Source organism: Artemia franciscana, chromosome 8 (assembly GCF_032884065.1).
Source record: "Artemia franciscana chromosome 8, ASM3288406v1, whole genome shotgun sequence".
Taxonomy (NCBI): domain Eukaryota; kingdom Metazoa; phylum Arthropoda; class Branchiopoda; order Anostraca; family Artemiidae; genus Artemia; species Artemia franciscana.
This window is the reverse complement of record NC_088870.1, coordinates 21,525,554-21,540,039: the sequence shown is the minus strand read 5'-3', so window position 1 is coordinate 21,540,039 and position 14,486 is coordinate 21,525,554. Positions and strand designations below refer to the sequence as shown.

Below are 14,486 nucleotides of genomic sequence, written 5' to 3'. Positions count from 1 at the left end.
TTAATTAATATGTTCAAAAATAGAATGATGAAAAATACATGAGGTGCGAACGTCGTCTTATAAGGCTTGGTAAGATTTTACTTATCCAAACGACCTTTCACCCTGACTAGCAGGCCATGGTTTTTGTAATACAGATGACAGTACCAATTCTTGTGTTGCTCTAAGTGTTGGTCCAAAAGGCAGCCCTAGTTATTTATTGGACTCTATTAAATGACTCTGGAAATCATTATAATTTACCAATAGAAAATCTTTTTTAGGTTCTCCATTTCTATCTTCTGTAGATGTTATCATCTATCTATATATATAAAAATAAGTTGTCTGTGTGTGGATCTGTGGATGGATCAGGTGACGTCATGTTTGTTCGCATATGACGTCTGAATTATTTCACACTAATACAAAAGAAGAAAAAAACTACAAAAAAAACTAAACAGAAAAAAAAACTAAAAAAGCTAAAAAACTAAAAAAAACTAAAAAAAGGTAAAAATCTAATAGCTAAAAAAAAACTGAAAAAAATAAAAAAAGGCAAAAACTACAAAAAAAATAAAAACTAATAAAAAAAACTAAAAAAGCTAAAAAACTAAAAAAACTAAAAAAAACTAAAAAAAGGTAAAAAACTAAAAAAAACTAAAAACTAAAAAAGAAAAAAACTAAAAAAAAAGGAAAAAACTGAAAAATAAAAGAGAAAAAGAAAACTAAAAAAATATGAATAAATATATATAAAAATAAGTTGTTTGTGGGTTATGTCTGTCTGTCTGTCTGTCGAGTGACGTCGTGTTTGTCCGCATATGACGTCTGAATTATTTCACACTAATACAAAAGAAGAAAAAAAACTAAAAAAGGTAAAAACTACAAAAAAAACTAAAAAGAAAAAAAACTAAAAAAGCTAAAAAACTAAAAAAAACTAAAAAAAGGTAAAAAACTAAAAACTAAAAAAAACTGAAAAAACTAAAAAAAGGCAAAAACTAAAAAAAAACTAAAAACTAATAAAAAACTAAAAAAGCTAAAAAACTAAAAAAACTAAAAAAAGGTAAAAAACAAAAAAAAACTAAAAACTAAAAAAGAAAAAACTAAAAAAAAGGAAAAAACTGAAAAATAAGAGAAAAAGAAAACTAAAAAAATATTAATAAATATAAAAAATATAAATATAAATATAATATAAATTAGCAATCAACAAAGCACCGAGACACAAATGACGACCGGGACACAGGGAGTATAAATGACGACCAGGACATAAGTAAAAAAAAAACTAAAAAAACTAAAAAAATGGTAAAAACTACAAAAAAACTAAAAACTAATAAAAAAACTAAAAAATCTAAAAATCTAAATAAACTAAAAAAGAAAAAAAAGAAAAAAGGAAAAAAATAAAGGAGAAAAACAAAACTAAAAAACGAATGTACATACAGACCGGGACACCGGGATACAAATGACGACCGGGACACAGGGAATATAAATGACGACCGGGACACAGGGATACAACTACAATGGGGACGCCGGGGGGCACAGGGGGATATAAATGACGACCGGGACACCGGGACACAAGGAATATAAATGACGCCCGGGACACTCAAAGAGAAATCACAGACTGGAACACCGGGACACAAATGACGACCGGGACACAGGGAATATAAATGACGACCGGGACACAGGGACATAACTACAAAGGGGACGCCGGGGTGCACAGGGGGATATATAAATGACGATGGCGACTCAGGGAATGGTCGATTAGCAATCACCATCAACAAAGCTCAAGGGCAATCATTAGAATCATGAGGTATAGATCTGAATACGGATTGTTTTCCCATGGGCCATTATATGTTGCATGTTCAAGAGTCGGTAAACCTGACAATCTATTTATATGCACAGACAATGGGACAGCAAAGAATGTTGTATATTCGCAAGTTTTACGTAGTTAAAAACATATATATATATATATATATATATATATACATATATATATATATCTATCTATCTATATTCACAGGTGGGACATAGGGACACAACTACAATGGCGCGTAACTAATATGGCGCGTAACGACTTACGCGCGCGGGGGGGCTTGGGGGGGGCGCGAAGCGCCCCCACCAAATAGGTGTTGGGGTGGCGCGAAGCGCCACCCCAACAGCTAGTAATATATCAATTGCATTCTTTATTGATACAAATTTTCTGAAAACAACAAAATGTCAACATCATGTGACAAGATATGTTGTATGTCTTCATACGATGGTTATAAGTTTTCTATAGATGTACAAAATTACTGAGATAGGAAAAACTTCTAACTAATACGCTTCCCATTTTTACTTATGATCGTTATGAACCACTAAAGACCTATTTTAAAAATAATTTTAAATTTTAGTCCACATAGGCTATTCACATTGTTAGCAATTTTGAAGGGATCACTTTTTTCCGCTCAAGTACTTATAAAAATAATGAAAAAGGCTTTGGGCTCTGTCTAGTACCTGACGAACCTCTCAAGCTGCAGGAAGAAAGAAAGAATTTATCCCCACTAGGTTGGACCCATTGGTTGGAAAATTATGCTGTTCTTAACTAATAAAAGTACATGGTTTCTGGAAAAGTATATGTGTAAAAAATTGTTTTCTCTGGAAATTCGTGTCATTTTACTTTACTGATGACTGAATAGATTGCTTAAACTACTACCAATTAAATTTTCATCAAGTTTTATTTAGATGTTGATTTTTTGTACAATAAAATGGAATTGATATAAAAAGAAGAGGGCGTTACTGAAAATTAAATGTAAATTTGTTGCTGCAGGCACACTTACATCGAGTAAGTATCTTTACTGGAAGTTTCCTAAGTTTATTATTTCTTTCTTTTGAAGCTTTGTTAAAAACAAATACTACAACACATATATCTTGTTTTTATTAAAACGCAAATTACAGTTTAGCCTTAAGGAGTTTTATGGCCCACTTTTATTCCTTGTAATTTATATTGTATTAAGTTGGTTCGAAGCTATAATTCGTATATGGATTATCTCTGCTCTTTTTAAGTTTTAATATCGCATTTTACCTTTGCTCAAAATTTTTTTCTGTTCATTTTTATGACACTTGGTATTAATCAAGTGACATGTAGCAATCGCAAATTCTGTCGGTCTGTCTGTCAGTCCCGGTTTTGCTATTTTAGGCACTTCCAGGTTTGACCATTGTTTTCCCAATTTGACCATCTGGGAGGAGGAGTGGGGGGCCCGTTAATTCGGAAAAAATAGAAAACTTGAAGTATTTTTAACTATTTAAAAATATCATTAAATTTGATGTATGGAAGGGTATCGTGTCTCTGAGCTGTTATTTTGAATTTCGACCGGATCTGGTGACATTGGGGGGGGGGGGGGGAGTTGTGAGGTGGAAACCTAAGATCTTGGAAAACACTTAGAGTGGAGGGATAAGGATGAAACTTGTTGGGAAAAATAAGCACAAGTCCTAGATATATGATTGGCATAACTGGAACGGATCCGCTCTCTTTGGGGTAGTTGGAGGGGAGTTAATTCCGAAAAATTAGAAAAAATGAGGTATTTTTAACTTACGAACGGGTGATTGGATCTCAATGAAATTTGATTTTTAGAAGGATATTATGTCTCGGAGCTCTTATTTGAAATCCCGACGGATCTGGTGACATTGGGGGGGGGGAGTTGGGAGGGGGAAACCTAAAATCTTGGAAAACACTTAGAGTGGAGGGATCGGGATGAAACTTCGTGGGAAAAATAAGCACAAGTCCTAGATACATGGATGACATAATTGGAATGGCCCCGCTCTCTTTGGGGTAGTTGGGGGAGTCAATTCTGAAAAATTAGAAAAATGAGGTATTTTTAACTTACGAACGGGTGATCGGATCTCAATGAAATTTGATATCTAGAAGGATATCGTGTCTCAAAGATCTTATTTGAAATCCCGACCGGATCTGGTGACATTGGGGGGAGTTTGGGGGGAACCCAAAATCATGGAAAACGCTTAGATTGGAGGGATCGGGATGAAACTTTGTGGGAAAAATAAGCAGAAGTCTTAGATACGTGATTTACATAATTGTAACAGATCCGCTTTCTTTGGGGTAGTTGGGGGGGGGGTGAAGGACCTCGTAACTCATATCTCTTATTTTAAATATCAACTGGATCCAGCGTTATTTGGGAGGGCAGTTGGGGGGCGATCGGAAATCTTAGAAAATACTTAAAGCGGAGAGATCAGGATGAAACTGGACGGGAAGAATAAAAACCTGTCTAAGATACGTGACTGACATAACTGGACCGGATCTGCTCTCTTTGGTGGAGTTGGGCGGAGGGGGGGGGGGGTAATTTTGAAAATTGAGGTATTTGTAACTTACGAAAGGGTGACCAGATCTTAATGAAATTTTATATTTAGAAGGATCTTGTGCTTTAAAGCTCTAGTTTTAGATTCCAACCAGATCCTGTGACATTGGGGGGAGTTGGAGGGGGAAACCGGAATTCTTGGAAAACGTGAAAATTGGGTATTTTTATCTTACGAATAGGTGATCGGATCTTAATGAAATTCGGTATTTAGAAGGAATTCATGTCTCAGAACTCTTATTTCAAATCCCGACCAGATCTTTGACATTGGCAGGAGTTGGAGGGGGAAATCTTGGAAAACACTTGGAGTGGAGGAATCGGGATGAAGCTTGGTGGATAGAATAAGCAAATGTCCTTGATACGTGATTGACGTAACCGTACTGCATTCGCTCTCTTTGGGGGAGTTGGGGGGAGGGGTTCAGTGATTTGGCGAGTTTGGTGCTTCTGGACGTGCTAGGACGATGAAAATTGGTAGGCTTGTCTGGGAGCTGCACAAATTGACTTGATAAAGTCGTTTTCTCAGATTCGACCATCTGAGGGGCTAAAGGGAGAGGGAAAATTAGAAAAAATGAGTTATTTATAGCTTACGAGTGGGTGATCGGATCTTGATGAATTTTGATATTTAGAAGGACATCGTGACTCAGAGCTCTTATTTTAAATCCTGACCGGCATCAAGCCTCTGATTTTCCTTTTAAATCAATCCATTGATTCTTAGAATTTTGTTAGAGCTCATACCATATGAGCTCTTGGCTCTTCTTGCCTCGTCACAAGTGCCATATGATCTCTTACCTCTTGTTTATCAGGTAAATGAACTGTGATCTGAAGGAAGGTTTACTGGTATAATTCTATGTTATCAAAGCAATCAAAGTGCGTATGATTTCCAATTTTGACGGTTCCTGATAATGAACACAGTATTAGCCAATTAATAAACGAATTACCAAATTCTGAGTAAGATTTTACTCTTCAATAGATTGCTCAAATAATTCCAGTGCGCGTGAATTCTTGCAGGCAGTGCATATTGTGCGGTGCCGTAGTGTACATTAATGAGCCCCTAGTAACATCACAGAAAATATTTTAGGTTGAATTTCCAAAGTAATCATTAGTTGAGAACTCCTACTATGTTCGAAATAGAGCTTTCACAAATTTCCCACTATATAGAGACTCAAAATGCCTTCAGTAAGGCTTTAACGCGGCACAAATACTACCGGCTATTAATAGCTCAATGCATCCCAAAGCCGCGTGAGGCTAACATAGCTGTGTATGATCCTTCTCAACTCCAATCTGGTTCAAGCTTCACTATTTACTCCCTCTGAAGAAAATCCAGTTTCCTTCAAATCCGCTCTTATTATCTCTTCCTTAGGCCCCTTAGTTGAACAAGTTTTTCCTTAGGCCCCCTAATGAATGGTCAAAAGCACTTTTTTTTTAGCATTCTACCATTCTTCATCAGTAGAAGGAGGTATAGCCATCTTAACTTTTAGTTTGTTTAAGCCCTAGATTGTGTGATCTGCAATCAGTCGAACGTGAACCTAAAACTATCCTCCGACAGTTGCATTTTCCCACTTTTCCTTTACTTTTCATTTACTATGAGCCGAGGTTCGCTCTTCACTAGATTGCAACTACTGCCGTAATACCTTTTTTGATATTAATATCATTAAGTCTAAGTGTTTTTCTTTAAGCTACTCACAAAAATACTTGCTACAGTAAATACTATTATTGCTGGAATTTTAATGTTAATTAATGCTTGTGACCCTATCCCCTTGACCCTTAACCAGGACAGGGATACGCGAAATAGCCATGCAGAATTTAAGGGAAGAGCTATATGGTTTATATAGGTTTTTAATTTATAGTGCCTTTACTTACATATTTCGTATTGTTTTATATTTTGTTTTGTCAGCCGTTAAGAAAATGAATATCTTGTAAATATTTTGCAGGCGGTAGTCATTTCTCCTTTGTATCCACAGTACTTGGAACATTCTATGAAGATATTTTTAAGAATCCTGCAAGATGGAGATCCACATTTTATTGCGGAATATAACATTCAGGTAATAATCAGTGCTTTTCTTGTCTTCAGTGTTTTCAGTGCCTCTTCTTTTGTTTTTTGTAGGTAGCTTTTCTATGCATGTACAATATGCCTTACTTACTTGTACTTGTGTTGGGGATCAAGCGTTCTCACCGTGTCAGGCATAGAGGATCTTCGAGACTTGTTTGGGCCATGTAGTGCGGTCTGCAACCAGCTGCTCTGCAAGTGGGAGGCATTGGGCTCCCCCAAGTTCAAGATGTGGTTTATTCGGGTCCCACCAGCTTTTCCACTGCCCTCCTCGGCGTCTCTTCCATGAGCTGAGGGGCTCAGATATAAGGATTTGACGAGGCAGATACTCTGTTTGCTTCCGTAAGACATAGCCCAACCATTTCAGTTGGCGTTCTTTGGTCGTGAGGCGAGGTTTCTCTTGATTCCTCACTTTCGTCGTATATCCACGTTTGATATGCGGTCAAGCAGGTGTATCATGAGGAGACTTCGCAGACACGTATCGTCAAACAATTTCAGTGGATCTTCATGCAATTGCTTTACCGACCAAGTTTCGCATCCGCAAAGAAGGATGGTTCGAACCAAACCCGAATAGATTTGGACTTTAGTGCGTACACTAGTTTTACGCCGGTTCAACAATCGTTTTCTGAAGGAAGCAAAGGCCGTCTGTGCTTTTTGCAATCTCGGCTGGATATCAGCGTCTGAAGATCCATCAATACAAAGCAGGGAGCCATAATATGTGAAGGCTGTTGACCTGATCTAACTGTAATTGGTTTACAGTTAGTGAAAAAGGATCACAGTGGTATATTGCCAAAAATTTTGTCCTATCTGTTCTGAGTTTTTTGACCATTTCGACATCATCAGTGTAGTCAAGGTCTTCAAGTGAAAGGATCTGTCCAATCTGAACTCCAGGAGCTCTGAGTCTATTAAAGAGCATTTGATCACTGGCTAAACGCTATTGAGAGACCACATTTTCTTAACTTTAGCGCAAGTATAAGACTATGAAGAGATCTCTGCAGCAATGGGGTCTATGACGACATTAATAATTTTTTGGCGATACAGTTATGACAAAAGTGTAATAAAGACAAAGAAAAACTAAGCTACAATTAACGCTAATTTGAACACAGCTTTGCATCACTGAATCAACCGTTTTAATTTGTTAAATTCCATTAAATTTAAGATTTTAGTCGTTGTGTTGGATAGAAAATCCCATCTTTGGACAGTTTCTGAGTTTTATTTTAAAATTTTCAATTTTGGATCTTATTTGAACTTGTTGGCTAAATTCAAGCTTATTAATGTTTGACACTATTAAGCTCCGTTATTTTTAGCGCTTTAAATATAAAATCTGGATTCTTGGTTAGTATTATGTACTGCAAAAAGCTGTGAAACTCTCATGACTTCTAGTAAGCTCTTTGATAGCATAATGGCTGGGGACAAAAATAACAACATTAAGCTAAACTTCAAGTTTAAACCAGCAGTCCGGGCTAAACTTAAATCGTACCGCAGTCTAGTGCAAGTATGTGACAAAAAGGGCGTAATGAGCTCTCGGAACTCCAAGCTTGATCTGAAAATACAAGGCTTCTTATTAATCCAGGTTGCAGCGGTAGCTAGCACCCTAGTAAGAGCAGAGGTGAGACATCATCTAAATATCTGTGCAAAGAAGATTCAAGCAATTTAAAATAATAGTTATCTTGCTGAAACAAAAAGTACATTTGAATAAATACAAGGTAATCTTGTGGTGGAGGCTATTCTGCAAAGCGAATGGTTAACCGCATTCTCACTTTCCCCTGATCCGGTCTCTGAAACTTGTGTGGACTTTTCAGGGTACGGGGTTTAAAGGCTTCAATGCTTTACGATTTTAGATACTGTGAATTTTGTTCTTATGACATGGTGGGGGGGGGGGGTAAAAATATCCCATACACCACCTTACACGTGAAAAAGAAAATCTAATAACTCCACTTGGAATGGTGCCATGCCAGTGGTAGAGGTCTGCCCTTGCGAGGTGAAGTCTTGTTTTCAAGGACCGAAGGCCTGGGCTGCGGAGCGAGCAGATACAAGCAGTGACACATTCTTTGTACTAGAAAAATGATTAAGAGCGAGTTGTACTAGTCAAAAATCAGGAAACATGGCTTATTTCAAAATTTTGATTAAGTTAGAAAAGCAATTTTGCCTCTTAATAGAATGGTACTTGTTATTTGTTCTTCAAACGCAATTATCGTGAATTAAACCGGGCTGAGAAGAAATTTGAAGCTAGTGCTGAATGATGCTGCATAAATACATGCATTTGTATTACTGCTATTTCTATTGCTGAAAACCCATTAGCAGAGAGAATTGTAGACGTTCGTCTTCCTCTCGACCGTTTTCACAATTTCACTCTTGTTGCAATGAGGGGCGTGCAACTTTAGCGAGTTGGTGTACCTAGTATTTATTTAAGATCCTTACAGATTAACAACTTCAGCGTTTAATCGAAGTGAGGAAACAAAACCAAAGTTTTGCTCTCGCAACACTTTACTCTGCGAAGGTTGCCGAACAAAGGTTGCCACAACACCTCACGTTGCCCATGCAACGTAGATCTATTGCTTTTCAGCGAGTTCAGAAAATGGCCGTGGAGGTAATACATAGATTACCAACGAATGATTCAATAAAGAACTTGGTGTTTCTTGAAGCTAAGGGTAATAGTTGTGTTTTTCTTAAAGATTCACTTTTTGAAAAGGACTCGTTTTATTTTATTTTTTTTTAAATTAGATCTTACTCTATTTGTTGTCGTTTTTCAGCAAGTTCGGAAGATGGTCCTTGAGATAATACATAGACTACCAACGAATGATGCAATGAAGCCTTTTGTTAAGCAGCTTTTGTCGTTACTATTCAAAGAAGTTGAAATTGATAATGAAGAAAATGTTCTAGTCTCTTTGAGAGTCATAATAGAACTACATAAGCAGTTTAGGCCGCCATATAATAATGAGGTAAGAAATTTGATTTATATAAATTTTCGATTAGTGTTGTGTGTATTGGATTATTGATTCACGTGAAGTATTTGCAGCATTTTCTGGTTACCTGAAGGTGGGATCACCTATTTGGTCTTTTTTACACATCAAACCTTATATAGTCTAGGTTTCAACTTCAAAAGGGATAAATTACCATATAGGCTATTGAAGAATGAAAAGTTTAGAAACACTACAATAATCCTAGACTATGGGAAGTTCAAACACACTTGAAGACAGTGTCCCTGACATTAAAAACAGTTTCTTGGTCCGAAAGAAATTAGTGTTTACCGGCATCTTAGGTAGAAAAATATTGTGGCTAGTAATTTTTCTGTTACGTTCCTACTTTCATGTAAAACATTCCTTAAAAAAACAATTTTAACTACGGTATATGTTCCCTCTAAAACAAGCGATTTTTCGACAAGCCTGTAGCTGTGACTTACACTACAAGGAATATACATTTACATATATATATATATATATATATATATATATATATATATATATATATATATATATATATATATATATATATATATATATATATATATATATATATATATATATATATATATATATATATATATATATATATATATATATATATATATATATATATTCAACCAATATTCAGCGTATTTTCAATCTAAAAAACTCTGCACCCAAATTTTCAAAATTCTAATGTGGTAAATAGATAGAACTGATTCTCATCTACAAAGAGATAGTAAAGCTATTCTCTTTCGTTGATGCTTTAAAGTTAAAACTGTAGTAGAGCAGAAAAATAGCATGCCAAAACTTGCACAGATGACATGAAGCTTAAAAACAAAAAATATGTGTGAGCTCTTATAAAACCATCCAATGTCTTGGAAATCAGTTCTATCCATTATGAAAGATGCTGTGATTAACGTATGTGTTAAATGACATTATTCCCTCTCTTCCTCCCTAAGCCCGGAGACTTTAGTATTTCACATATGTGCTTCGTTGACCCTATAGGTTCTATTTTGTGTCTCTCAACTAAAACCAATAAAAGGGCATAACTAAATGGTACAAGAGCTCAAGTTTAAGAAACAAATCTTGTAGGGACTAAATTCTGAGCTGGTGAGTGAAGTTAGGCCCCTCAAACCACATAGGCACCTCGACTTTCTCATTTTGTTTGTTTAAATTTTCCTCGACGGGTCAATGGTAGATTATTTGAAATTAAAATGTAATACAAGTTAAAAATCTGTTTTCTTTTAAGCCATTTGTAAACGCTTTAAATTGTTTCTCTATTTTCAGATTCCAGCTTTTTTAAACTTGGTTAAATCGATTTATAGAAACCTTCCTGCCAACGTAGCAAAGATTTTTGAGCCCAGATCACCGTTGAAAGTTCGTGATCTTTCTGAAATAAATTTAGAAGCGTTGCTCAACGAAATTTTCACGATAACAACTGTTCAAACAGAGGTCAAGACGCAAGATGGATCAAATGCTACTGTAAGTATAGTTATATACACATTTGTTTAATACATTTTTATGCCAACTATCATGCCACTATCTAATGAACTATTACATCACAGATTATGCGATTATCTGATAAGCATGTTTCTTTTTGACAAAAAAAGTAATTTTATTCAGTACCATTATTAAACGTAACAATTTAGCCCCCCCCCCTCTTTAACCTAAAATAAATAAAACAGCAAATCCCTTCACGCTAGTCCTGTGAAACCATTAACACCACTCTAAAGCGTTTCTTGCAGCACAGTAAAAGATGTTCCATCTGTGCTATATTGACGGCACTAAGGATAGATTTCGCAGCTGGCCACGTTTCCGCTCCTTAGAGCAGCATGGTGCCGACTGACGTATCATAAATGAGCATTTTGGTATAGTAGCTTATGTTTCACTTTCGCCAGATGCTGCTCAGCCTCCTGGCAATTGTCGACGCGTTGGCTATTCGAGATGTATGCTCTTTTGCAATCGAGGCATTCCTTCACAGAATGGATCCCAGGAAAAAGAAGTCTTCAACCGCATCTACTTGATTGCCCCAATGTTCACTTCCTTTTGAGTAGAATGGGACGTAGGGAGGGGGGCTCAAGGAGCATAACTGTGGTTTTTTGCCAGTTGATCTTCAGTCCAACTTTCTAGACTTCTTCTAAAAGCACCTAGAGAGCTTTGGTGACTTTCAACGGTGCACGCAACAAAACCTAGGTCGTCGGTGAAATCAGCATCAGAGAGAAGCCGGTCTCCAAACTGAAGGCGTTTCATCGTGCTGGTCCTAACGTAGTCTATGACGCAGTTGAAGAGCTGGGAGAGGTGGCGCAACCTAGCCGGACGCCAGTCTTCACCGAAAATGTGGGACTGCGTCTCCCATTGACCTGACGCAGCTCTCCGTATCATCATATAGCTTTTTGGGAAGCGAACAATATTTCTGGGGAAGGCTTGTAGTTCTCAGTACCAGCCAGAGCGGACGGCGATGTATAGAATCGAAGGCAGCCATAAATTCCACGAATGCGAAGTACGCTTTTCCTTGGAGCTCTTAAGTCTTCTCCATCAGCTGGCACATAGTGAAAATTTGCTCCGTCGTCGATCTGCTGGGCTTGAACCCGGCTTGCTGGACTCTTCTCTATTTACGCAGAAAGGCGAAATACCTTTCCAGGAGTGCCATGGCGAAGAGTTTACCAGGAACAGAGAGAAGTGTGATCCCACGATAGTTGGAACAGATCTGACGACTGCCTTTGCGTTTCTAGAGCGGCAATATGATCCCAGTACACCAGTCTTTCGGTATACTTTCCGTCAGCCATACGACTGAAAAGATTAGCTGGAGCCACATCATCATCGCTGCACCCCCGTACTTGAGGAGTTCTGCAGAAATACCACAGACGCCAGGGGCTTGATTATTATTTAGCCGTTTTACAACATTTGGGGTCTCAGAGATGGCAAACGGTTGCGGAACTAGGTCGAAAGTAGTCTTTGTGGCAATATCTGCTTTAATGAGGTCTGGGTCGGGATGAGCAACTGCTTCGGCGTTCAGAGGCGTTTAAAAGTGACTGTTCCAGGTGGAGAGTTCGCCGGCATCATTGTCCTGCATGCTGCAATTGACAGACAGGACACGGCTCACGGTGGAAGTCTTCTTTCCGGTCAGCTTGCGGAGTTGTTTGTATAGTGAGCAGATGTCCTTTTCTTGCAGTATCTTCAAGATCACTGGTTTTCTTGTCGACAAAGGTCTTCCTATCTTTGTGCAGTAGGCTCTTGCGCAGGCCATTAAGTTGTCTGTACTCTGCCGTATTCTTTGCAAAGCGGACCTTCCGGCACAGCTGGATTACGAACAGGGTGTCCCGGGATATCCAGGGTTTATTTTTGTGTCTGATGCGACCATTGGTATTGCCAGCAGAATCAAGTATGTTACCTTTGAAAAACTTCTAAGCTACTTAGGAGTCGTCCACTCGGAGGAAGCTAGATCGGTTGGAGATACCGAGAGCATACTTCTGTTGCATCTCAGTTGTAGCCAGACTACTCAGATCGAACTTAGGAGGCCGTCTATCTTGCCGTTTCCCTCTCTGGTATAATCTCAGCAGGGGACTACCATCTTGTGGGCCGTGTTTCCAAGCTCGACAGACCTATAGGTCTAGCAATTTGTTGTTGACGAGCGCCATCGTCCCGAGATCATAATATAGTAGATCATCTTCTTTTTCCGGCCATCATTATTATACCAAGTGTATTTATGTATATTTCGTCCCTGAAAGAGCGTATATATGACCAGATTATGCATATTGCAGAGCTGTAGGAGTCTTTGTCCGTTGTCATTCAGTGTATCCGGAGTCACAGGGCTGAGAACATTTCTCCAAACGCCCTCCCCGTCATTAACCGCCACATTAAAGTCTCCCAGTAGAATAATGTCGTGTCCCAGTAGGAACAATGTCGTGGGGTGGAACTCTAGACAGGATCGCTGAGAGCTCTGCGTAGAATTGATCCTTCATTTCCGCAGGACTCGGATTGGTGGGTGTATAGCATAGTGCATGCGACGATCTCCGCCTGATCTCACTTACACCTTGTTTGGCGAAAGTAACTGAGGCCTTCATATTCAAGTTTCTTCTGAAACAAATTCATGGGTGTATTGATAAATTCCAATACGGTGGGCTCCCCAAGTGTAGTACTACAATCTACCTAGTACGGATGTTTGACTGTGTCCTCCAATGGCTCGAAAAAGGTAGCCGTTTCGTCGAAATTTGCGCACTGGATTTCAGAAAGGCCTTTGAACTAATCCGCCACCTAACTTCAGGCATGAATCTCCAGAAAATGGGTGCCAAACGACGCACCCTTGGCCTTGTACTTGGCTTCTTAACTGGCCGAAACTCCACGGAAACGATCCAGATTCATCATGGTCTGATACTTCTTGCGGGGCCCCACAAGGCACGACATTAGCTGAAATAATTTTCCTGGCTGTAATCAATTCCTTGCTTAATCATCACGACGACCGTTACAAGTTTGTAGATGATCTGTTCATAGTGCTCGCTTATCTGGTAGAAAACACTATCATAACAAAGCAGTTTTCCGACCAGGTATTTGATCAGCTAAAGACGGAATGCTCAAGTCATGATCTTACCATCAACGTAGCCAAGTCGAAAATAATTCGTATCAACCCTCTGAAGCGGAATATAGATATGCCTCCAGTCCCTTTCCCGATTGTGAACGAAATAAAAATCTTAGGAGTAACTTTCACTTGTGACTGTAGTTTCAGTGCCCATATTAATTTAACCGTCAACAAGGCTAATGCAAGCCTTCAGACACTTACCAAAATGAGGCGTTTTGGGTGTGATACTGAAAGTATTCTCCATGCCTACATGTGTTATGTTCGCCCGTTGCTCGAGTACGCGTGCCAGGTGTGGGGTCCATCTGCTATCCGCACAGCGTACCTATTACGCGACATAGAGTCCGTCCAGAAAAGAGCAACAATGATTATACTCCGAAACCGCGACATACCCTCTGATCAAGCCCTCGCTAAATTAAATTTCTCCACTTAAAGTTCGGCTTGGACACCTTATTCACCAATTTGGAAAATCCGTCCTAGCCAATAAGAGCCACCGATCACTACTACCCGAACCAGCCCCTCTCAATAGCTGGACTCGGTTACAAAATAAACTTTTACCCCCCTAAAGCACGAACTAATCGTTACGACAACTCATTTGTGCCTTTCTTCAC

General features: G+C 38.4%; 1 protein-coding gene across 1 annotated transcript in view; it reads left to right on the top strand.

Annotated features, from left to right (window-relative positions):
* LOC136030130 (transformation/transcription domain-associated protein-like) overlaps positions 1 to 14,486 on the top strand; it is a gene marked incomplete in the record, with an annotated part of 128,034 nt that overhangs the window by 12,211 nt on the left and 101,337 nt on the right. The window contains 3 exon segments of the mRNA XM_065708813.1: positions 6,239 to 6,349; positions 9,108 to 9,296; positions 10,590 to 10,784. Coding sequence (XP_065564885.1) covers positions 6,239 to 6,349; positions 9,108 to 9,296; positions 10,590 to 10,784 — 495 coding nt within the window.